Raw genomic sequence first — 24,960 nt, forward strand, 5'->3', positions numbered from 1 at the left:
ATTGGAGAGAGGAAGAATGTTCTGTATTTTCCCGGAATATTCTGGGCATGGGTTAAAAAAGGGTTAAGAAAAAAACAGAGATTCAAAAGAATGGAATAAAAAGTAGCCTTATTTACCTGAACTGTATAGTGTATTTGGAGAATTAGGGAGAAATTTGACTGAAATGAAAAAGTTAACTTAGAGCAAGACTGAACTGGCTAAGCAAGGAGTTTGGACTTCAGTTTATAAGCAATGGTAATCACTGAGTTTTGACATATAAAGTGACAAACACAATTACATGTTCTTAAAAATAATGATAGCTGATATTTATATAGTGCTATAAAGAATATAGAAGAATGAAGGATAGAGAAGATGACACTGGAGGCATAGAAACTGGTTTGGGAACGATTTTAATAGTCCAGATAGAAAGAATAAGGTCCAGATTTAAGATGGTTGCAAAAGAACAGAAAAGAGATAATATTGATTCAGAATTCACTCTAAAGGACTGGCTGAAGTTGGGGAGAGAAAGAGTCAAAGACAACTCTTAAGTTCAGGACATGCATGCCTTGCAGGAAAATGGAATCACAGACAAAGAAACAGAGACACAGGAGCAATAGCCGGGGACAGAGTTGGGGGGTTAGGTTTAAGGATAGATAAATGGATCATGGGAGTGACTGTTTAGTTTTAGATAAAATGGGACATCCAGGTAGGAAATAGAAATCAGATTGAAAAAGGTTGATATTGAGGTAAAAGTAAAAATTATAAAATATACTCTCTGAAGTAGTTTGACAGTTATTGTTGTCTGTCCTTTGTTCTCAGAAAACATCATGACATCAGGGAAGAGATGCCATGACATGTAAGTGAACTGGATTTAAATGAGGGAAGCTGGGTAAGGTCACCTGCCTCACTTTCCCCTCCAGAGTCATATAGACTAAGATGCACTGGGAGTACCTTGGCCTTTTAAAGCTAAGGTCTTTGAACAGTTCTCAGTTTCACTAAGGCCACACCCAATCAATGATTTAGGTTAGGTAAGCAACTGAGCCAAAGAGTTTCCTCTTTCATCTAGTCAAAAAAGGAAAAAAAAAAAAAAAAAAAAATCCAAATAAATCTGGGAGGGGAAAACTCTCAGGGTTTCTAGCCAAAGTAGAGATGATTACTATTTATATTCAATCTGATTCAATCAATATTCAAACAATGACCAAGTGGGGCTTTGCATGGGTCCTAAAGTGGCCAATCAATAAAAGTCAGAGACGTTTTAGTTTAAGGCATGGTTTTTAAGAAAGAAATCTAGCCCATAAATCCCAAGATATCTTAAGAAGATTCAGAGATCCAAAAGCCAAAAAAAAAAAAAAAAAAAGCTTTTTAGAGTATCTGTATATAAGAGTTTGATACCCTATGTGGACAAAGGGACAGAGAGAGGGAAGAAAAGGATTACTTACCTTGACTAAGAAACAGAATCACATTTTCACATTTTTCTCTCAAACAGGAATTGAGTTTTAAAGGATAGGTAAGAAGACAGCTTCATGTTCCCAGAGTCCTTTGTAGCTTTGAGGTAGGATCTGAATCAGAGTTCAAGCTAAATAGCCTTAATATGCTAAATAAAATAGGCAGTTAGGTCATCTGCAGAGAACAGGAGATCATGTATGCATAACTGAGGCAACATATAAAGGTCAGCAAAGAGGGCTATAGAACAATCAATTAGTAAACTCACGAGATAAAGAGGCGATCCTCAATAGGCACCAGACCAAGAGAAAAGTGGAGAGAGGAAGACAGAAAATAAAGGGGATCACTTTCTATTTGTCAGTACCAGACACCCTGATTCAGCAATCAATTATATCTAATTTGCATATAATTTTCTGTATACATGGATTCTGCTATTGATCATCTCCAGAATATATTCAATGAGAATGGAAAGTGTGGCCGGTAATTGTTTTTACCTTTTTTGACAAAGAACAGTTGTCTTTCACTGAGACTTATTACCTAACAAGGAAACCCAGAACTATACATGAATTCTGACACTCGAGGGCTAAACGGTTCCTTCAGTCAACTTTTTTTTACTAGGAAAACACAGCACATGCTGGGTCTTTCCTTCCTAGTCTATGCAAAGTCTGATTTCAATCCCAATCCCCTGATGACTTTTCTCTAGGCAAGACATGGTTACCTGAGTAACTCCATTTTGAAGTATTTACCTGCTTTCCTTTTGAATTCCCCATCTGTATAAAAGCTCTTTTATAATACTAATGCTAACAATATATAATTAGCTTCACTTGTACAACTCCTGAGGTTTTCAAAACTGGCTTTCTGCTGGTAGAAATTATTTCTTTCACATGTTTTTCCAAGTTTTCACTCTTTCTAAATCACTGAAATATGTTTTTCAATGTAAATTAGAAACTACTCATAGCTTCCTCAAACTACTCCACAGAATTTACAAGTCCATATATGACAGATACATGTCCAGCCAGAAAGCAACCAAAAAAAAAAAAAAAAAAAAAAAAAAAAAGAAAAGAAAAAGAAAAGAAAGACAAGCATTCCAACAAGACTGTCAAAAATTTCCTGTAGCTTCTAATAATGTCAAGGAACTTTTCAAAACGAATTCCTATTTGTCCAATTACTTCTTCCTAGAATGAGAGGCAGCATGTTATAGTTCAAAGAACATGGCATTAAGTATCAAAGGAGATGGATCCCAGTTCAGCCACTTGCTATCTTCATCTCCTTGGAAAGGCAATTAAAGCTTCTGGAGCTCTTTCTTCATCTGAAAATCAAGGATGTTGGCTCAAGAAGTCCCTGCTAGTACTAAACCTATGATCCTAAGGCCTTGTTTTGAATATTACCTACTTGTGACCTTGCAGAAGCTATTAATCCTTACTTAACTTTGGTGAGACTGTCATCTTCTAAAATAAGGTGAGATTAAATGATTTCTAAAGTTCCCCAAGGTAGCACAATAGGCCTGGAGTCAAAAACTCATCTTTCTTGAGTTCTAAAGTGGCCTCACATACTGGTGGTATGGCTCTGGGGAAGTCACTTCACTATTTGCCCGTTTCCTCTTTAGTAAAATGAGTTGGAGAAGTAAATAGTGAACTATGCCTCTATCTCTTCTAAGAAAACTCCAAATGGAGACAGAAAGAATCCCACAAGAATAAAAGTTCTCTTTAAGCTTAAAATCTCATGATTCTAAAAGATAGGGGGAGGGGAGTATGGAATGTGGAGAGCAAAGAATACCTTTATTCTTGTTAAACAGACTATCGAGTCCAAGAAACCTTGTATATAGCTAAGGGAGATGAGGGGAAATGCCTAACTAAAAAATCTATGTGGTTCAACAAATGGAAAAGGATGTTCAAAATCAAAGGCTGGTAAAGCTGAATTCAACTGATGGGAAATTACAAGTAGGGATGTGAAGTTCAGGACTTATTACTGAGAGCTGTGTGGGTGTAGGTAGAGATAAATCAATTTCACTAGAACAAGGGAAATGGGGGAGTTAATCCAAGAAATTAACACATAGGTAAAAGGTGGTACGTGAAAATCAAAGGTTTTATTTGTTGTGATAATGTTCTGGGAATTTGAGGTCAGAATTCTGAACAAAAACCCAAATTTTGAGACAACTGTCTTAAGGATGCTAAAAATACAGACATGAGAATAATTTAAGCACAAAATAGCTCTACTTAAGCAAATTCAGGAAGCTTTATTTCTTAAATCTTTACCCTTTGTTCATACAGATTAAAAAATAAACATGTCAGCTAGCAGAATGATTATTTAGATATGAAAACAGATAAAAAAATTTTTCTATGCTAAAGTACCTAACTTTATATGTATGATTTGGTTTTATTATAGACATGCCATCTATAATCCAGCAAGAACTTTTCCTGAAATAAAGGGAAAGCCTAAATATAGCTATTTCATAACAATGGTATTTTATGTGGGGATTTTGGAAAGTTTGAAAGCTTCTATAAATGATACCTGTATCTTCTTGAATTCAATTAAGTTAGGAAAATAATTAAAGAATCAATGGACATGAAGGAGCCATGACCAATACTTATGTTCCCCTGAGACATAAACTATCTGGTGAGAAGATGCTTTATAAACATTAAATAAAATTAAATAAAAACATTATGCTGTCTAAAAACTAGAGACATGTAACAGAGGAAGTCATTCATTTTTACTCTTAAAAACAAATAAAAAAAGCCTTGTGAGAAAGCTTTTTCTTCATTATCCTGATAAGCTGATCCCAAACCAGCTTTTAAAAAAGGCTATTTTAGTATTTTTCTCATTTTCTCTTTTTTTCAAAGCAAAGTCTAATTTCATCTACAAAACTAAACCTGAAAGGTGACAAAATTTTATAAATCAATTAACTCTTCCCCCATTCTTTTTACTTATCAGTTAAATTCAGATAAATCCAACTCAAATAGGAACTTTTAAAAAATTATTTCTTTTAAGCCAATGAAATTTGATGCCTAACTATGGGGACTTACTATAATTTAGAAGTAATGATAATTTACCTTTGTCACTACTTACCCAGCTGCCTTTTCCATAATATGTCACTGGCTCAGGGCTACTAAGTATAGCTTCAGGGGAAGAGGTCTGAAATAGTCAAGAATTTTTGTTTTAATCCATTAGATTTGAAGAATGGGGGGGAAATAGGGACTAGATCTCTAATTTTACTGGCATAGGGAACTATTTTATAACTTATAGCCATAGAAAGTCACCTTGCAATACTGGTAAGTTGACCACACATTCTAATGTGTGTCAGAGGTAAAATATGAATTCAGTCCTAAGTGTTTCTTCCTGACTGCAAAACTATCATATTGCCTCTTATTCTATAATTGTGTTGAATAATTTAATGGAAGATATCTAACAAGCTTATAATATAATTATCTTCACTATCAATAAAGAGAGAGTTTATACTTGAAAATCATTAAATGACTATCTTGTGGACACCATTCTCTTTGAGTGAGTGGGCCATTTTTTTAATGGGATGGATAACTGGAGAACAATATAGACAATTATGTACAATGACTAGATCTGTGATCGTTCCTCACCAGGCTGTATTCTGGACTTCACAATGCTTCAGAAATCTCTTCATACTTCAGCCCTGAAATTCACATCTCTCACCCATTCAATCCCTCCCACTGATTGGGATGCTCCTTCTAGAGCCTCCTTTTGGGGATGGAGCCCAGGCTAACCACCACTTTATTTCTCTTCAGGTTGTTTGAATTTCTTCATGTTGTATTATTTGCTTTCATTATAAGGTAAGTTCCTTGAAGGTGAGAAGTATCTTTCTGCTAGTAATGTGATTTACTGTTTTATCTCTAGTTACTAAGTCAGTCAGTGAGTCAGTGAATATCATTGAACTGCTAGATGAAGGCTGGCCATTGGTGATACTAAGGTAACAATAATGTAGTGATCCTCAAGTTGGTGATCATTTCCCCTCCCCCCCAATAACTCAGATTCTAGCAATAGTGCTTTTTATATTCTGTATAATGATTGATTTATAATCCTGCAGAGAATGTGTGGTCTAAGTCTTCTTATCCTCCCTCCTCACAAAGGAGGCATGGCTACCTTGGAAAGGCTAACTTACCCAGAGTCACACAAAGAGGAGAAGAGTGAAAACTGGAACAACTGTCTCTAGAGAAGAATGGGTAAAGCAAGAAGAGTGATTAAAGTGCAAATGATCAAGTGAATGTAAAAGATATCATGGAAGCATAAAAGGAAGTGTTTCTCAAGCTTTTTTTTAGTCATAACACATTAGATAGCCAGTTGTCATTTTTGCCCTGTGTTGTTTCAGTCACAGTGAACTCTGTGTGATCCATGGGACCTCTGTCCATGGGGTTTCCTTGGCAAAGATGTTGGAGAAGTTTGCCATTTCCTTCCTCAGTGTTGGAGGTTAAGTGACTTGCTGGAGGTCACACAGCTAGGAAGTTTCTGAGACTGCATTGGAACTCAGGTCTTCCAGATTGCAAATCCAGTGCTCTAGCCATCGAACCACCCAGCTGTCCCAGTTAGCTATTATTTCTAAAGTTCTTTTCTTATCCTTCACTCACAAAAAGCTCACCAAAAAATCTACTTGCAGAAACCTATTGCCAAGGACAGGCCTAGCAATATTTGGGAAGGATTTCTGCTAAGAAAGGAATAAAATTTGTGCCCAAAGCAATTATCCAAGACTATCTACCAACTCTTAGCTGACTACTAATCTTCTTCAAAGAAGAAGCCCACCAGATCCTAGTCTGACCTACCTCTCTAAACTGTTGCTTTAAGTGGCACAGTCAGAGATTGTCCGAGAAGGTAATTGCATACTGGCTTGTATCTGGTATCTGTTCTGTTTTTCCTATTCAGTGCCTCCCTTTTCCTCCTTTGCCAGCAAGTTTAACAAAAGACAGCTTACTAGAGTGTGTTCAGAGTACCACTGAACTTGTTTGGAGTCATGAAACCCAAGTTTCCTGACCATCCCCAACATTACATTTTTATTGTAACCATAAGACTTTACCTCCTTGAGACATTGAGTAGTCTCATATAAAGGGGGAATGGTATTCCTGGGACTACTTCATCAGTGGGTTATGAGGATCAAATGATAAAAGGCACCTTAAAGCACTCTATGTTTATTACCATTTCTTGTGACATCAAAGATCTGAATGCTTAAACTCTATCAATATCTAAATCTTAGGTAATTATTTAAAAATTGTCATTTTTAAAGCAAATTATCTCAGTATCTTTATAATAACTTTTGACTGTAGTTATGCAACAATACTGGTTACCCATACAAGGGTTCTTCAGAATAGCCTGTGATTCAATTTTCTTAGCTATAAAATAGACTGACCTCTATGTTCCGTTTTGACCCTAAATCTCTGATATGTAACTGTGAAATATTATAGCAAGAATGATGTTCTTTTTCCTCTAGATACAACTCCACATTTTTATGTGACATGCTTTCTATTAAAACACTTTTAAGACCCAAGTAAATTAAGTACTCCAAAAAAGAATGTAAATTCCTTGATGACATGGACTGGTACAGTTGTTTTTTGTTTGTTGTTTGTTTTTTAGCATCCCAGAAAACTACTACAGTAGGTGCTGTAATTGCTTATGTAATTAAACTGAAAACCTGACAATAACCTGAGGCAGTGTCACACCAGGAAATGACAAGTCAGGATTCAAACTTAGGTCTTCCTGATCTGAGAGCCTAGTCATTGAACCATGCTGTTCCTCCACATACAGTACCACTATAGCAAATACAAAAAGTTTGGCTCAAAAATACTAAATAATGGGTTTATACAATGTAAACTACATCATAGTATGAAAATTATGGTGGCAAAAAGTATTTCCTATAACTGAGTCAGTCCTTTTTTTCTGAAATGCTAGAATAAGAAGAAAAGAAAGAAAAGTGTTTAGCAATTGTCAAGAAGTGCTAATACAAGTTAACTAAATAGCAATTATATGAGCTGAAGAGTAGTGTTAACTACGCAGAGGAAAGTGGACAGCCTGCATTTAACTTCAACAATAATGTCAAAAGCAGGTAGAACCATTTCCAATTTTACGTGCATCTCTCCTAAGGAGAGCAATTTTGTAAAGATACCAGTGTTAAAAGATTGGCTTTGAGTACTCTTACACACTGACAGGCTAACTTTTTAGCCTTTACTCGAACTGACTGTGAAGCTATATTTTAATTTAGAAAAAATAAATTTTTGAACATTGATTTTTATCCCTTTCTAAATTGACATCAATTTATACAGTGGATGGGAAGATGATGCATTTTAATGCCAGTGCTGTATGACTCAGCTTTATTTTTCAAAAAGTTATCATGTCAAGATTGGTTTACAAATAAAAACAAAAAGCCACCAGAGTAAGGTTTTCAAAAAAGAAAATATTCTAAATTGGCCAAACCTGGATTTCAATTTTTAGTGTCCCTTTATCAATTAATTTTTCACCAAAGAATATCATTTTCTAATTTTTGTGGTCAGGTGGATAGGCAAAGAAAAAAGTGACAAAATACTTATTTTTTAGTAATTGACACATAGTATATAATCCGAGAATAAACTTTAAAAAAGCCTCTTAAAGGCAGACAATTATCCTTTTCTCTCAAAGAACAGAATATAAATTCTTTAGCTCACCAGCTTTTTAATAACATAATAACTTTAAAAACTGTTTGATGAGTGTTGTACAAATCTGATATAATCTATAATGCACGGGTACACTACACTAGAACAACAGAATCACACATAGGTCTAACGTAGGTGGCACCTTATCTGAAACAGTTTTAGAACACTGCCCAAAGTACTGCACAAGCCACAGCTGAGTGACTTGCCCCAAGTAATAGAGGCAGTCAGACAAACCAGTCAACAAGTCACCATGAGGTACCATGTGACAGAGACTGTGCTAAATATTGAAGATTACCACCCTCCCAAAAAAGCCAAAAGAGCCTCAAGAAGCTCACATTCCAATAGGGAAGACAGAATATAACTAACTAGCTATATAACATAAATCCAGAATAGATGGGAGGTGACCTGAAAGGAGGATTAGCAATTAAGATATTGGAAAAGGGGTACAGAGTATAGAAGTAGGGCATGAACAAAGCAATGAAGACGCAGATAGAAGGAGAAAAAGCATTCCAACTTTAAGGTGGCACTTAGTGTAATAGCATGGAAATGGAAAATGGAGCATCATATGTGAATAACAATAGGTAAGGTCAATACTATTGGGCTACAGAGAAAAATGGAAAATATAAAGAGGAATAAGTTTATAAACATCATTAAATGTCAAACAGAGGATCTTCTATTTGATCCAGGAGATATGGTAGTAGGAAGATGACAAAGATAGATATACACTCAAGGAAATATTGCTTACTGAAAAATGGATTGGAATGGAAAAGACATACAAATCAATTAGAAAGGTACTGCAACAATCTGGGTGATCATTTCTTGCACTAGGGTGGTAATTGTGTGAGTAAAGAGAAGATACATATAAGGGACACAATAAAGGTAGAAGTGAGAAGACTATTCAGTAGACTAGATGTATGGAGTCATTCAAAGTGAAGAGTTGAGGATGATACTAAGTTTGTCAGCTGGGTGGGAAGATACTGATGGCTTCAGAAGTAACAGAGAAGTTGTAAAGAAATTTTTTAATTTCCTGGGGAAAGAAAATAAGCTCTGCATTAGACATGCTAAGTTTCAGATAATCATAACAGTTTAACATTTATATAGTACTAAGTTTTTTTTTTTACAATTATTATATCATTTAATCTTCACAACTCTGGGACATAGTAGCTATAATTATCCCTATGTTACAGACAAGAAAACTGAGGTAAATAGAAGCTATCCAGTGATTTGTCTATGATCACAAGCTAGTAAATGCTGAGACAGGAAGCGTGCTTAGATCTTTCTTACACCCAGTCTGGTGCTTTATATACCACCGAGCTACCCTAGAAACCTACAGGATGTTCAAGACATTTAAAAGGCAATTAATGAAATGTTTGACTATACCTTAGGAGAAAAGTTTGAGCTTGGTGGAATAGAAACACACAAACTCACAAAGGATTATCTTCAAAAAGAAAGATGATAACTGAATCTATGGGAGCTGATAAAACCACAAAGTAATATAGTAGAGAGCAAAAAAGAGAAGGGAGCCTACACAGAGCCTTGGAGACAGAGAAAACAGATACGTGAATCAGTAGAGAACAAGGTCATTAAAGGATAAAAGGATTGAATATTAGGAAGAAGGATGATCAATAGAGCCAAATATAGAGAATATGGGGGAAAGGGGACAGAGTAGTCTTGAATTCAGAGAAATTCTATCTACTATGTTGCCTCTCTCTGTAACCTATGATAAAATAAACACGATGTTGACAATTTTTAGGATAATGTCCATATTATGACAATTTTAGAAATACAATGCTTGCTATATATATATATATATATATATATATACACACACACATATACATATGTGTTTGTGTGTGTCTTAATTACAGAATTTCTCTGAATTCAGGTGATGTGGTTAAAATGAGTACCTTTTTGAATGGAAAAAAGTATATAAGAATGCTTTTTTTTTGGGGGGGGGAGGGAGGGTTCCAGACTTGTCATATTTTTGATACAGGAATGCAGATGGGCAAGTGTTCTGTAATTTCCAGCTATCTAAGACACTGAGAATTAAAGAGACTTGCCCAGAGAGAGCAATCTGTACAAATTAAAAAGAAAATTTGATCCCAGACATGCCTGACTCGAGATCCACTTTCTGTCCACTATTGCTAAATGGCCTCACCGAGTTAGAAAACAGTAACATCAATTATGGATCACTCCTAGGTGAAGAGTAGCTGAAACAATATTTGTGTCTAGTTTTGATTGGTATGAAGAGGAGAGTTATCTGTGCCTAAAAGGGAGACTCAAAAAGAAACTCAACTAAGATGAAACCAACCTCTGACTTAGTATTTAAGCTGCCTAGATGATTCTTTCATCAACTGACTATTGTTAAGCAACTGTATATGAAAAGAGATTTTATACAGGAGATAGCAAGTTCCAAGTCTAAGTTATCTTTTCTGTATTTAAGGAATTCCCCTCAAGTCCTAACTCACTGCCTCATTATATGCCAAGATGACACAAGCCCTGGAAGGCCTTACAATATATGTCTGATGACTATTTTTTGTTTAAATCCATGGTAACTCTGAAAGATGGTCTGCTTAAATCTAGAGGGTTTATAATTCATATTGCTGACAGAATCACGAACATCTGAAGTATCTCTAATGTATACTTACTTGATATATTCAATCCACTTACAGTCCTTTAAAAAATTCAATTTTTTAAAAGTTATAATTAAATTGAAATGAACTTAAGATAATGGATTATCTCACTAAAGAGCAAATAAATTCCTATACTTCTTCAGCTTAGATAGCTTCATGTTGCCCTTCTCCCCTCCACACATCATTATAACATGAAGGCCAATAAATTGAGATAATTATCCAACCATAATTATGCTTTACTTAACCCTCAATTCTTTAAACTCTTTTCTGGGTAAGGGGACCCCATAAATGTTCCTGGCCTTGTTCTATACCACACTGAAATAATTTGAATGGAAAGATACATTGGAGAGCAGATAAGCTGGGGACTCTAGGAAAATAATTAGAAGCACAGAACTAGTAGATCTGGGTTTGGAATAAAAAAATTAGCACTGAACAACTGAACTTTCAAATTCAAACTAGTGTTTCTGCCATATTGACTATAGAGAAAAAAAGATGCCTTGGACAAAGTCTTTCCATATATGCTCAAGCACTAGAATCTTGGAATTATCAATATCATATATATATATATATATATATATATATATATATATATATATATATATATATATATGTATATATACACACACACACATGTATATATATATATGTATATACACACACACACACACACACATATATATATATATATATATATATACACACACACACACACACACACACATATATCAATCTTCAGATGATGAAACAGAAAACCATAACCTTTTTGGATTCAATTTTGGTTTTTATTCTGCTAAATCTCATATTGTAACAGCTCTATTTTGTATTATAGTCCTATGTAAAGAAAATATTTTAGGTATGTTATGATCCATAATTGGAATATATATATTCCTCTATAAATTGCAGGCAAATAAAACTTCCCAGGGGCTCTCTATTCAAAGTAATTTAGAATTACCATTCTCCTAGATGGAAGAACTAAATTTATCCATTACATGACAGTCTGATTTTCATTTTTGGGAGCTGGGAATAAAGGTGAAAGGCTAATGAATTCTAGAGCTAATGATTTTGGGCACATTAGGAAGAAAAGCAGATGTGATCACATTGTTAAATATGTGAAGACTAGAATTTAGAGCTTAAGGGAATCTTAGAAATAACCTTGTCTGATTCCTTCACTTTATAGATGATTTTTTGCCTCTTAAGTAATTATAAGTGAAAAGCAAGGACTTATAATAAAGACAACTTTATATCATTAAAAAAGAGCTTCATAAGACCCTCAGTTGCTCGAAAAGTTGGCATTGTGTGCATAATATACTAATAATAAATTTATTATTTGATGACTGTGACTTTGTAGTCATTTCACTAAATACCTTGTGTCAGATCTAGTTGTGTATAGTTATAGGGCACAAGTTGCTACCAGGCATTAAAACAGTAGCTTGCTATCACTCTCAATTAGATTCAGATATAAACGGTATACCTAAGGCCAGAGTTTCACATTGTTACCATTTATTATGTATAAAAGTTCTGCCATGTATATGAAGACATTTAACTGAATTAGTGTAACAGTGAAATTTGGAACACAAGAAGAAAAGGCAAGTATAACTTATTCAACCTCCCTTTTTCTACTCTATATTCCTCATTCCTATGCCTTCAGCAGGACTAAGAATCCAGAATGATTTTATCAGTGCTCTCATTATGAATTAAAATTAAATGAATCACTAATTTTAGAGGATTTCTTGAGACAGGGAACACACAATGTAAACTGGGAACTTCACTATCATTTAAAATGTTTTTTTTTTCCTAAATATATCTCTAATTCTAAACATGTCAGTCTATATGAATGCAGCATTTTTTTGAAACTATAATCATAAACTAGGAATCACAGCATTGGCTTCCCCCCACTTCAAAAGAGAAGTAACTGATTAAAAAGTATGATGCTGAACTTTTATCAAATCATACAAACTCAATTTTCTTAAGGGATATAAGAAAAATCAAACCATTACTCTCTTAAAATAACAACAAAAATTATGAGGAAAATGAAAGTCTCTAAATTATTATGCTATAATACACTCTTATTATAAGGAACACTCATACTAACATACTCATACACACATTGATAATCATAGTAATTTTAATGGTTTCCATTTGTTTTTGGTTTTGAAGTAATTTAAAGCAAAAAAATTTTTAAAAGACTATCTAATGGTGAATCAAATATTGTAAATTTCTATTTTTAAAAGTTCAATAATGAGAGTTTATATATGATTATTATGTTAATTATCTTCCAAGTTGTACTTACTTCACTAAAATGTTATTTATATTTATTAAGATTTGTAAAATAAATTTAATACAAAGTCTTATAGATCTTCTTGGATTACTTCTTTTAATTTTTATGGAATGTCCTACATTATTTTTAAATGTTAAGGGACAAATCAATTCTCCGAGAGCCTCTACAGCTGTGAATCATAGCATCAGAAGGAGTTGCAAGGCAGCCTTTGCTGACACAGGTGTTGCAGACTGGGAATGAAATAAATTGGAGGCAGAAGGAAGAGGAGAGAGGTCAGACAATGCAACGGCCTCTCGGTCAGAGAGGTCACAGAACAGCAACTGCCTCTCAGTCTCCTTGTATCATCCTCTCACAAAAGGAGATCCATTCTGCAGATCTGGGTTGGATCTCCAGTAGCAACTGTCAGGTGGCTCCCATGTATTTTAATATTTAAATATTCACAACTATTTTATAATTAAGGTTGTATAATTTTATACTTGAATTGTTATAAAAACAAGTAAAATTTTGTATTTCATAATTATTCATGTAAATGCAGTAAATGCAGAATATTGTGAGAACTATTAAGTTACTCTGGAGATTCACAACATATTTTTTTGTTACTGTTGAGAGGTCTTTATAGAGAACAAAAACCAGTGGAAACCAACAGCTTAGAGCACTGAAAGGTTCAGCGACTTGCCCAAGGACACACAGCCAGTATTTTTCAGAAGTAGAACAAAAGTTACTATTTATATATTATAGTATCTATTTGATTTTTTTTTTACTTATTTTAAAATTTATTTATTTATTTTATTTTTCATTTAGGAAATAAAACAAACATTTCCATAATAGCATAAGAAAAAAAAAAAAAGATGATTACACATAAAATGCAAATCAATTATGAACAACTTGCTATTTCTTTTAAATATAGTAATCATGGAAATGTCTTTTTCCTTTCTTTTCCCCCTACCCACCACCACCCTAGAAATGGACATCATTAGACATGCGTGCAGGAGTGTGTGTGTGTGTGTGTGTGTGTGTGTGTGTGTGTGTGTGTGTGTGTGTGTATAATTCTAAATATATTATTTCTCTGGATGCAGATAGTGTCTTTCTTCATACATTTTCTGAAGTGAATTTGAGCATTTATAAGTCAATATTACTTATTCATGCCAAAGTTGTTCTTAAAACAATACTGAGGTTACTATATACAACATTCTCTTGGATCTCCTAATTTCATACTTCATTATCTTGTGCAAGTCTATCCATGTTTTTCTAGGATCACCAAGCTCATCATTTCTCATATCACAGTAGTTTTCCATCACAATCTAACAATATAATTTGTTCAGCCACTCCTCAATTGATGGGTATTCCTGAAACTTGTAAGTCCTTGCCACTACAAAGAGAGCTGCTACAAATATTTTAGAATACATAGGTGCTTCTCCTTTTTCTCTAATTATGTTTGGAATAGATCTGGTACTAAAAGATCAAAGAATATAGGCAGCTTAAAAACTCTGAGAACAATCCTAGAATGCTCTTCAAATTGGTTGGACCAGTTCTCATTTCACTATCAATGAATTGGTGTCCCAATTTTTCCATATCTCCTCCAAAATTTGTCATGTTTCTTTTCAATTATTTTTAGCCAGATTTTTAATTTGCAGTTCTCTAATCAATAATGATTTAGAGAATTTTTTCATATGACTATAAATTATTTTGATTTCTTCATTAGAAAACTGCCTATTCATATCCTCTGACCACTGATCAATTGGGGAATGATTCATATTCCTAAAGATTTGACAAAGTTCTATGTATCAGAGCTATGAGATCTTAATTTAAATTATTTTTAATTATATCAACAATATGGACCTGGCTTTACTTTTTGGATGATGATCCAGAGATAGTTCAAATTTTATACATGTGAAGAAAAAGTTTTACCTACAATATATAGTCTTTTATGACACCTGGCCAACAGATCTAAACCCATCTGTCTTTCCATAAAGAATCTGGCTTTCCCCCTCTAAAACTACTACAAGATGCATTTTTGTCTAGAATACTGATAATTTAAAACTTCATTAGGAATCTGTGTTTTGACTTGCTAATAATGAAATAACCAAGTATCATCTTGCCATTCTTAAAATTGTCTCACTAGATCCCATATCACTCCTTCCAATGAAAACTATGATTTCTGATTAACATTAAAAGAGTCTGTGTAAAATCCCTCTTCCTCTCTCTTTCTTTCCCTCTCTCCCTCCTTTCCTCCCTCCTCTGTCTCTCAGTCTTCCCCCTTCTCTCTCTCTCCTCCCCCCTCTGTCATTTTGTCTCTCTCTGTCTCTCCTTCTTCCCTCCCTCCCTTTTTAGAAATCTACAGTCTATGTTCTAAGACAACATACTGATGATTACATCATTACACCAATGTTTATATTACCTGAAAATAGCTATGAGAACAAATCCAGCTTTTTATATTGGCTTTTGATAGCATTCAAACCATGACCTAACACTTTCTCAATCATAGATAGCATATGTAATCAATTACTGTGTATAATGATTAACTTAAAATAATTTTTTTTTTAACCTTACTGGTTGTCTTAAGATGAAGCAACCTTTTTTTCTTTTTTTTTTTAATGTTCGTAAGTTTTATTATCTAAAGGAGTAATTCATTCTCTTAATGGTGACTTTGCTGATTATTCAAAAAAAAATTATCAAATGCTCAACTTAGCAGGTTTCCTATGTTAAGCTTCTAACAAATTTTTAAGAAACAAGTGTGTTCATCAGCTGAAAATTATATATGCATCAGACTAGACAATCTTCCATATTCTTAAAATCTTCAGTGATCAACTGAAGAAGCATAATGAATTACCCAAAAATTATTTTGTAGATGGTGATTAATAAAGATCTCTTACCAATTCTACCTTAGGATATATATTGTTTATAAAGTTTAACATTCATATATTTTTCTAATAAAATCCATTATTAAAATAAATCAACTTGGTCACAAATAAAAAGTATAATTCAAAACCCAGCTTTGTCACTTCCTGTGACTCCAAGGCTCAAGTTCTCCTAAGACCCAAAGACTTTTCAATCTTTAATATGAAGCTACAATCCTTTCACTCAAGAATTATTTATTATGGACATACTCAGTGCTAAGTACATTGCTAAGACCAGGGGATAAGTTAAAAAAAAAAAAAAAAAAAAAAGTTTCTGTTCTAGACTATTAGGTGAAATATGTAAACGTTACAATAACTTAAAAAATAAAATCAGTAGAAGATAATGGGGGGTAGAATGGGGATAGTGACAGCAATTAGGAATTATGTCCAGTAGGATCTGTGCTTTGTAAGAGACTAGGAATTCTAAGAGGCAGAGGTAAAAAGGAAACATATTCCGGGTGAGAAGAGCCTCCACAAATGCACAAAAATCAGATTACATGGGATAAAATGTAGTGGGAAAAAATGGCAAGTTGGAAAGTTTGGCTGATCGATGGAGACTGTGGAGAGTAATGTGTAATACTGGAGAAGCAAAGGAAAGACACAGTCAGTTCTGTGTTTTAGGAATATCCCCCTTAGCTGACTTTGTGTAGGATATGAGGTTGGACAGAATCTACCTTTAATCTGAGATAGGAAGAATAAATAGGATGTTATTGCAATAATTCAGAAGGTAGTAAAGGCCTAAACTAGGATAGTGGCCTTGACAGGGAAATAAGGACAGGTCTAAGAGATATTAAGAAGACAGAATAAATGGCAAGTGATGGGATAAGTTGGATAAAGAAGAATGAAGAATCTAGAATGATTATGAGGTTATGAAACTACATGATTAAAGAGACTGGCAATGTCCTTGAGAGGGAAGTTCTGAAGACAAATGGTCTAAAAAGGAGAAAAGATGATAACCTCTGCTTTGGAAATATTGGGTTTGTGATGCCTGTGGTTCATCTAGTATGAAATGTTAAATAAGCAGTTTGGGATTAGAATTCAAGAGTCATCTGAAAAGGGATGCTAATTGAATCTATGGATGCTAATAAAATCACTGGAAGTACTCACTGAAAAATGAACTTAAGGCAGAGACTTGGGGTACACTCACAGTGAATATATATTGTGATGCCAAAAAAAAATTATATTGAAAAGGAACTATGAGATAGGCAAAAAGGATCAAAAGAAATCAGTGTCATGAAAACCCAGAGTATCCAGGGAGAGCAGTCAACACTGCTAAATGAAGCAAAAAGGTAAGAAAGGCCTAAGAAAAGATATATCCTCAGACTATATGTTTTCTAGGTTCTATATTTTTGTTTATGCTGCTCATTATGACTGATATTTCCTCTCCTATCCCCATCCTCCTGCCTTCCTATTGATGTCTAAGCCTAATTTCTTCATCTTTTCCTATCTATAAAGCACCCACACAAGTCCAATTCCACAACAACCTAACAAGTATTCAAAAAGTCATTAAAATAACTCTGTGTTGGACCCTTGCTAATGATGGATAAATAGGCAAAAAAGAGAAAAAAAATAGCACCTGCTCTCAAGGAATTCATATTGTTCTGAAAAAGAACAAGATTATTATATAATAAAGACTATACTGAGATACTCTATCCATAGAAAGAGTTTTTAAATACTGGTGACTAGGACTACAACCAAGAATCACCTGAGTAATTCAGGAGAAAAAAAGTGGATACAGGGGAAATGAAATGAAATAGAAGACTTTCAAGACTTCTAGAAAGAACCAGAGTCAGACAGAAAATCTGACTTTCAAATACAAGATGCAAAAAAAAAGCATAAAAAGCTAAATGGTAAAGAATCAAAAAGGTAACTTGTTTATATTCCTACAAGAGATTGAGGACCCAAGATAAAATAATATTAGGGAAAGCAGAGGTTAGACTATGGAGTGCATGGAGAAAAGTCACAAATGGGCAAGAGGGGCTGTAAAGGTAAGAGGGAACCAGGTGGTGAAGAATTTGCATTGACCTTAAGAAACTCATAACACTCATAACACTGTTTCACCTAATATTTTCTCCTAACACAACCCAAACTTCTTTGGTTCTTTTTTGAATTAGCTTCTTTGGCTACAATATCACATTGCTGGCTTATTTAGCAGTCATTCAACATTCTCCAGAACATTTTCACCCAAAATCTTTCCAACCTTGCATTTATTTATTTTTTTTTTTGCAGTTGATTTTTTGAAGCCAAGTTCCAGAATTCAAAATGACATTTATAACTCCTAAAAACTTTCTCATTATTAGGACAACTACAAAGAATATGTACATAGACAGAAGAGAAAGGTATGAGTTGAATGTGATTTATGACTATCTAAAAAATAATAATAAGAGATGAGGAAGAAGAATGCAATGAAGAGTAAAGGGAGCAGTAGAATAGGATAAATTATTTGTCATAAAAAAGGCCTGAAAATATTTTAGAGTTGGGGGGAAATATCTTGCTTAAAACACAGATATTTTCAGAGAAAGTAAATAAAACATCCTTTTCCAAACAATACCAAAAAAAGATAGTAGCAAAGAATTGGAAATTTTAAGGATATCCACCAATTGGGGAATGGCTGAATAATTGTCATATAATACTATTGTGTTTTAAGAAATAACAAGGAAGGATTCTGGGAATGTAGGTAAATTTCAAGCTCTCCAGATTACCCACATGAATAGAACAAATTTGAGCCTCAGAGTGAACATAGACTGGTGAAAAAGCAAGAAGACTTGAGGCAAAACAGGTTTTCTCTAGGTTCAAAATGAGAAGACATGGGCCCATCATGATTAATCTGTGTGAAGTACAAACACCTCACACTACCTCCCTGGAAATACCAAATGCTGGGACTAGCTGGATTAAGCTGGAGCTGCAGCAGGAACCATAGAAACTTTCACCTCTCAGACTATTTGTGGAGTCAGAGTCTGAGTCCAGGAAGACTGAGTGAACCTTGTCTGATTAGGAATGATAGTCCCAGCTGTGCTACAGAGCAGCAGCCCAGGGCAAGAAGGAACCACCACACCCATAAGTACAGAAGCATTGGGGCAGGGATGCTGAACTTGCTAGAGTTCTCTTAATTTGGGGTTCCAGGTCAGAGGGAAGAACTGAAGTGAAGCTTGAGGTACCACCCCACCCCCCTCAATTAGAGGTGCTTATAATAACTATTCTTATTTTTAAAAAATGAACTAGAAAAGAAGAACCTCACCCTAGAAACTTACTATGGGAAGAAGGAAAATCAGGATTCATCTTCAGAGGACACTGGAATTTTAAAAAGCTTCAATTTAAATTCTATTTAAAAATCAAATGAGAGACATTTAAGAAAAACTAAAAATAAATGAAAACCATCCAAGAAAAACAAGATTATGAAAAAAATTAATCAACTAGAATTTCAAAGATGAAAAAAACTTTTTGAAAATTAGAATTGAACAAGGGGAAACCAGCAAAGTATGAGAAACCAAAAAATAACAAAAGAGATTATAAGGAATACAAAAATAGAACAGAATGTGAAACATCTTATAAGAAAAAAAGCAACAGATCTGGAGAACAGATCAAGAAGAGAAAATATAAGAATAATTGAACTGTTTGAAAGCTGTTACCAAAAAACAAACCCTGACACAATAATGCAAGAAATAATCTAAGAAAATTGTCCTGGTATAGTGATAGAACTTGAGGGGAAAGTAAAAATAGAAAAATTCACAAAAGAACAATTTACAAGGAAGTAAAGATGGACACTGGTGAACATAATTTATTTTACATACACATACACACACATACTTTCTTGAACTGGTACTGAATATAAAAAAAAAATGAACAGGATGCTCTCAGAACATGGAAAAATGTACATGAACTGATGCAAAATGAAATGAGAAGAACTAAAAGAACATTTTACACAGTAAGAGCAATATTGCATGATGATCTATTATGAATAACTTAACTATTTTCAACAATGCAATGATTCAAGATAATTCAGTAGGACTTATGAAAAGTACTGTTTATCTCCAGAAAGATCTGGTACAGTCTGAATATAGGTCAAAGATTTTTTTTTTAATTTTATTTTGCATGGGTTTTTTTATCTGTGTTTTCTTTAATAGAATGACTTACATGAAAATGTGTTTTGCTACACTACACGTCAAATTGCTTGACTTCTCAATGGGGAGGGAAGAGGGAAGGAAAGAATTTGGAATTCAAAATTTGAAGGAATAAAGAATCTTAAAACGTTTTACATGTAACTGGGAAAAATAAAATACTAAATTAAAAAAAAAAAAAAAAAAAAAGCTAGTGCTTCTCAGTGCCAAGCATGGTGCTTTGCATACAGCAGACATTTATGAAATGTTCTTGAACTTAATTGTACATATCTATTCAGATAAAATGTAAGTTTTTTGATTCATTTTTCTCTGTATTTACAATGCCTAGCACATTTCTGGCACATATTAAGTGCTTATTGAGTGTCTGAATGAAGTAATATAAGAGTTTACTGAACTCTCAGTGCATATGTGAAAGAGCTATAGTATCTCAAACATTTTTACAAGTTAGTGAACAATTAAGTTCCCATCTAACATGTTCTTCACCCAAATTTATGTTCCAACCAAAAATTGGCTCTTCTGCCTTTATCACTTACTGATGACACCACAATTCTTTGAGTCAACCACATATTAAAAATAAACCTTAGTAAACTCCTGCTATATACTCTTTCAATTAATTAGCTGCAAAATCATGTTGATTTTGCCTTCAAAACTATTCTTACTTCTCTGTTCCCTTCCCATTCCCATTATTACTACCCTAATTTAATCTCTCACTACCAGATATTGCATCCCTTATTCTCTGCTTACAGTTTCTCCTAGAAGCAAGACATCTTATATAGTACTACTTAGATTAATGTTTCTAAGGAACAATTATGACCCAGATCCTAATCCTCCATTAAAAACTCTTTCATGATTCTTTATGATTTACCAAATAAAGTTCGCACTCCAAGACTCTTTTCAACTCAAATCACAACCTCTTGTTCTAGTTTCATTCCTTCTAACCAATGACCTGCATTACACAAAGTTTCTTCAATAGTTTCAGTGATTCTATATTCTGAGCAATTACTCTAAAGCAGGAATGAGATTCCCTTCCCTACTTCAGTAAAAATGCTACACACCCTTTAAGGTAAAGCTTGGAAAATTTGACCTCTGATTATATTCTCCTACATCTTTAAGCCTTAAATGAGTTTTTGGCCCTGATAAAGTAATCATCACATCACAACTTATACAGAGGTTATCTGAATACTTCCCCTTATTTACAAATGCAAATTCATTTTTAAACCAAGCTCCATAAGACCTCTCTTTCCCCAATATTTCTTGTGAATTATGTTATCAGTTATTACTATAAAAATCTTCCCTTATAACATCACTGAAAGTAAATTACATATGTATCTTTATATCACCAGTGCCTAATGTGATAGGTACTTGATAAATATTTGTTGAATACTAAATTATTCAAAATAAACTTATGATATGGACAGGCCAGTTAAAATGCATATTTTGCAGAGGAAGAATCTGGTGCTTAGTGATCTTAAATGATGTATTCAAAGTTACACAGCTTTAAGTAGGAAAATCAGGATTCAAATACAGGTCTCAGATTACTATATTTTCCATTTAGCCTTAGTGCTTCTTCTAGAAGCAAGAGTAAGCTTTTGGGATGCTTAGGAACAAGGTTTTTGTACCTAACTATATATATCATACCTAAATGCCTAACTCAAGTTCCCAATATACACAAAATAAATAACTGTTAAATTAATTCAAGTTTTCATCATTTAGCAAAAGTTGCTTAATCTTTCAACATTACAAACATCTGAACTTAGAACCATAGTTCAATTTTTAACCAAAAATTTTAATGATAAAAGCAGAAATGCTATATAGGATTTACTATTAAAATTCGGGGACCTTCAATTTATTCATAAAAATGATTATAGACTATTATATGTGGTTAAAATCTCAATACTTCTAATGTATTTGCAAATATTATCAAATTGAAGAAGACCAGGGTTTTCATAAAAAGTGACATTTTCCAAAATCTTTATTTGCTTTAATCTTTCTTTTTCCTTTTCATAGGATTAAGCTTGTAAATGGCAAAACTGTTCAGTAAGAACTCCAAAATGCTAACTCTGAGGCATTTGGCTTTAGGTAGTAGCTAAATAAATTAGCCATCAAAATGCCAACTGGAAAACATTTATAGTCTACATTTAATGTACTCATAAATTAAGTCTCTCAGATTCTTCTGATTTTATGTTACTGCAAAGAGTATTTTCTATTAACTTTTTTGAAGGCTGTGAATTTATTGTACATTAGACTTGCTACTAAAAAGAAAATTTCACAGTCACAGAATTTTGCAATTGGATGAGACCTCATTAAACTAATCATACCTAATTTCTACCTTCCCCCCCAAAATTCAATCTATATACTGGGTTGGTTTTGCTGAACTGTTTTGCTGTTGTTTTTAACCTCTAATTAAAGGGCAAGTTTCATAGGTAGAAGGATGAATACATTTAGAAATTAAAATGAATAAAAATAAAAGGCATGTTTCAATGAAGAGTAATTTTTAAAATTTAGAAAATCCTTTGAAATCTGTAATTAGTAAAAATGAACAGAATTTCAAAGTGCAAATTCCAACTTTGATCTAAAGACTTTACTTTTTAAAAATAATTCTAATATTAAATCATGTTCCGAACAGGTAAATTAAATCTATATGCACACCAAGCACTGTTTTGCTGTCATCTTACTGTCATTATGCACTTTCTCAATCAATAATAATAGTACATTTTTATAAGAGCAGTCAAGGATTTTTACATATTAAGAGTTCTCAGACTTAAAATGCTAAGTATTGCAGCTAGTATTTCATCAAATGTTCTTCTTTATACTAGAAGATTTGCTCTTCTAATGCTATTTTCAAAAGCCTATTTGAAGTTATCATATTCATAAACCCATCAAAAACTATACTATTACACATTAGTGATGTCATAGTTTCTGCATATAAAGTATTTCAATTCACTTAAGATTATGAAATCCAATCGCAGCTGGCATTTGAAGCTTTGAAGAAACATGTTATTGCTGACATTTTCAGAACTACATCTAATTAATAACTGAGATTCATTTTTCATGTCTAATTTTGACACTTATTAATATCTCAAAGAATGGTTTCTGATTATAACAAATGTTAGAAAGATCTCCAAGTATTAAAGTAGTTGATTCATTTCACTTTTACAAATAATATAAAGGAGACTAAAAATGCCTACAGCTTTATCCAAGGTATGAAGTTTTTAAAAATCATAGATTTCTCTACTTAAAATTGTATGCTACTTGTTGAGATGATTATATTTCAAAATAAATTCTCAAATTAATGATTTTTCTGGAAAGTTAATTAAATGGTATAGTTTAAAGTGCCTCTTAAAGGGTGATAGATTATTTTCTCTCCCACCCAAGGATACTGACAACTGGGGAAAAAAGAATGAAAAAACAAGGAAATACAAAGGGTCCAGAGAAGAGTAACGAGGATGGTAAAGGGGCTTGAGTCTAAGACATTTTAGGATCATTTGGAGGAAATGGAGAAAAGACAGAGAATATGAAAGTTATATGACAGCATGTGAAGGTGCTTAATGAGGAAAAGATTTATTAGACTTATTTTGTTCAGACCAAGAAGGCTGAATCAAGAGCAAAGTTTGAGAGTTACAAAGAAGGAAATGCCAGTTAGAAAAACCTTCCCAACAATTAGAGCCAAAAAGAGATTCATGAGTAGAGTGACCTGCCTTCAGAGGTGATACTTTCCTCCTCTTCTGCCTAGTATCTTTAAGCAGAGACTAGATGATTTTGTCTAAGGATTGAACCAGATGTTCACTGAGACAGGCATCTTTCAACACAAATCGTGTGGCTCTGCAAACTGAATCTTCCTAAATATATTCTCTTGCTCAAAACCCTTCAAAGCCATAAATCTTCAAATATGGATTTCTGGTCCCTCTTAATTCAGTGTTCAGTGAGAAATGCATGCCCCAACAAAACTGTAAACTTTACTTCCTGGTGTAGTACAAAGCTCACTAAAAGCATAATGAGATCTGATATCGTGGGATCAACAATTTAGAGCTGAAAGACATGCTGAGAGGACATCTAGCACAATTTCCTCATTTTATATAGGCCCAGACAAGGATGAATTGTCTAATGTCACACATGTTGTAAACAGATCTGGGATTTGCAAAAGGGTCCCCTGCTCTGACTCCAAATCCACTGATCTGAATGAGAAAATTCTAATTTCTTTTATTTATTATTTTATTTTTGATAAATGAATCCTGAGTTGCACATTACCTCTAAGGTCCCAGTACTAAATTTCTCTGATCAATTCTCTGATTCATCCCTCTATAGACTCATTAATCACCCATAGCTCTTAGCTTTTCCTCTCTGTCTCCCCTTATTCTTTTAACATTTAACCTTTTCATTTCTTAATCTGCTTTAACTACAATAGCCAATTTGTATTACAAATTTGACTGTTGCTTTATAACACTTTAAATTGTATTCTTGAAGTCATTTAAATCTGTTCTTTGTAATTATTGTTAACATGAATGCACTGTCCTATTTTCCAAATAAGATTTCAAGCTTCATAAAGTCTAGGATCATGTCTTATATTTCTCTGAATCTCATCTTCCCCACAATTCTCCTGATATATAAAAATATATCAGATGCCAATAGTAGTACTTGATACATATCCCAAAGAGATCAAAGAAGTTAAAGGAACCATATGTACAAAAATATTTATAATAAGTCTAGGGTGGCAAAGAATTGAAAATTGAAGGGATAACCATCAAATGGGATGAATGATGGAATACTATTTATTATGCTATAAGATTATGATGAGTAGAGTGGACCCAAGATTGAAGAGGAGAAGCATCAAGCCAGCTAGCCAGCTAATGAACATTTTCATCCAAACAACTTTAAAATAACTCTCCAAGTCAAATTTTGGAGCAGCAGAGCCAACAAATGACTAGGGTATGCCATGTTTCTAGCCTAAAATAATTTAAGAGATTGGCAGGA

The 24,960-nt window shown here is 33.5% G+C and overlaps 1 protein-coding gene across 2 annotated transcripts in view; it reads right to left on the reverse strand.

Moving 5' to 3' along the window:
* PDZD8 (PDZ domain containing 8) overlaps positions 1 to 24,960 on the reverse strand; it is a 79,591-nt gene that overhangs the window by 10,798 nt on the left and 43,833 nt on the right. Inside the window, exon 4 of one of the 2 annotated variants that reach the window (XM_074295711.1) lies at positions 4,489 to 4,554. The exons of the other annotated variant lie outside the window; for it this stretch is intronic. Within the exon in view, the coding sequence (XP_074151812.1) occupies positions 4,489 to 4,554 (66 nt within the window). The remainder of the gene's footprint in view (positions 1 to 4,488; positions 4,555 to 24,960) is intronic. 2 annotated transcript variants of the gene reach the window in all.

Source organism: Sminthopsis crassicaudata, chromosome 2 (genome assembly GCF_048593235.1).
Source record: "Sminthopsis crassicaudata isolate SCR6 chromosome 2, ASM4859323v1, whole genome shotgun sequence".
Lineage (NCBI taxonomy): Eukaryota > Metazoa > Chordata > Mammalia > Dasyuromorphia > Dasyuridae > Sminthopsis > Sminthopsis crassicaudata.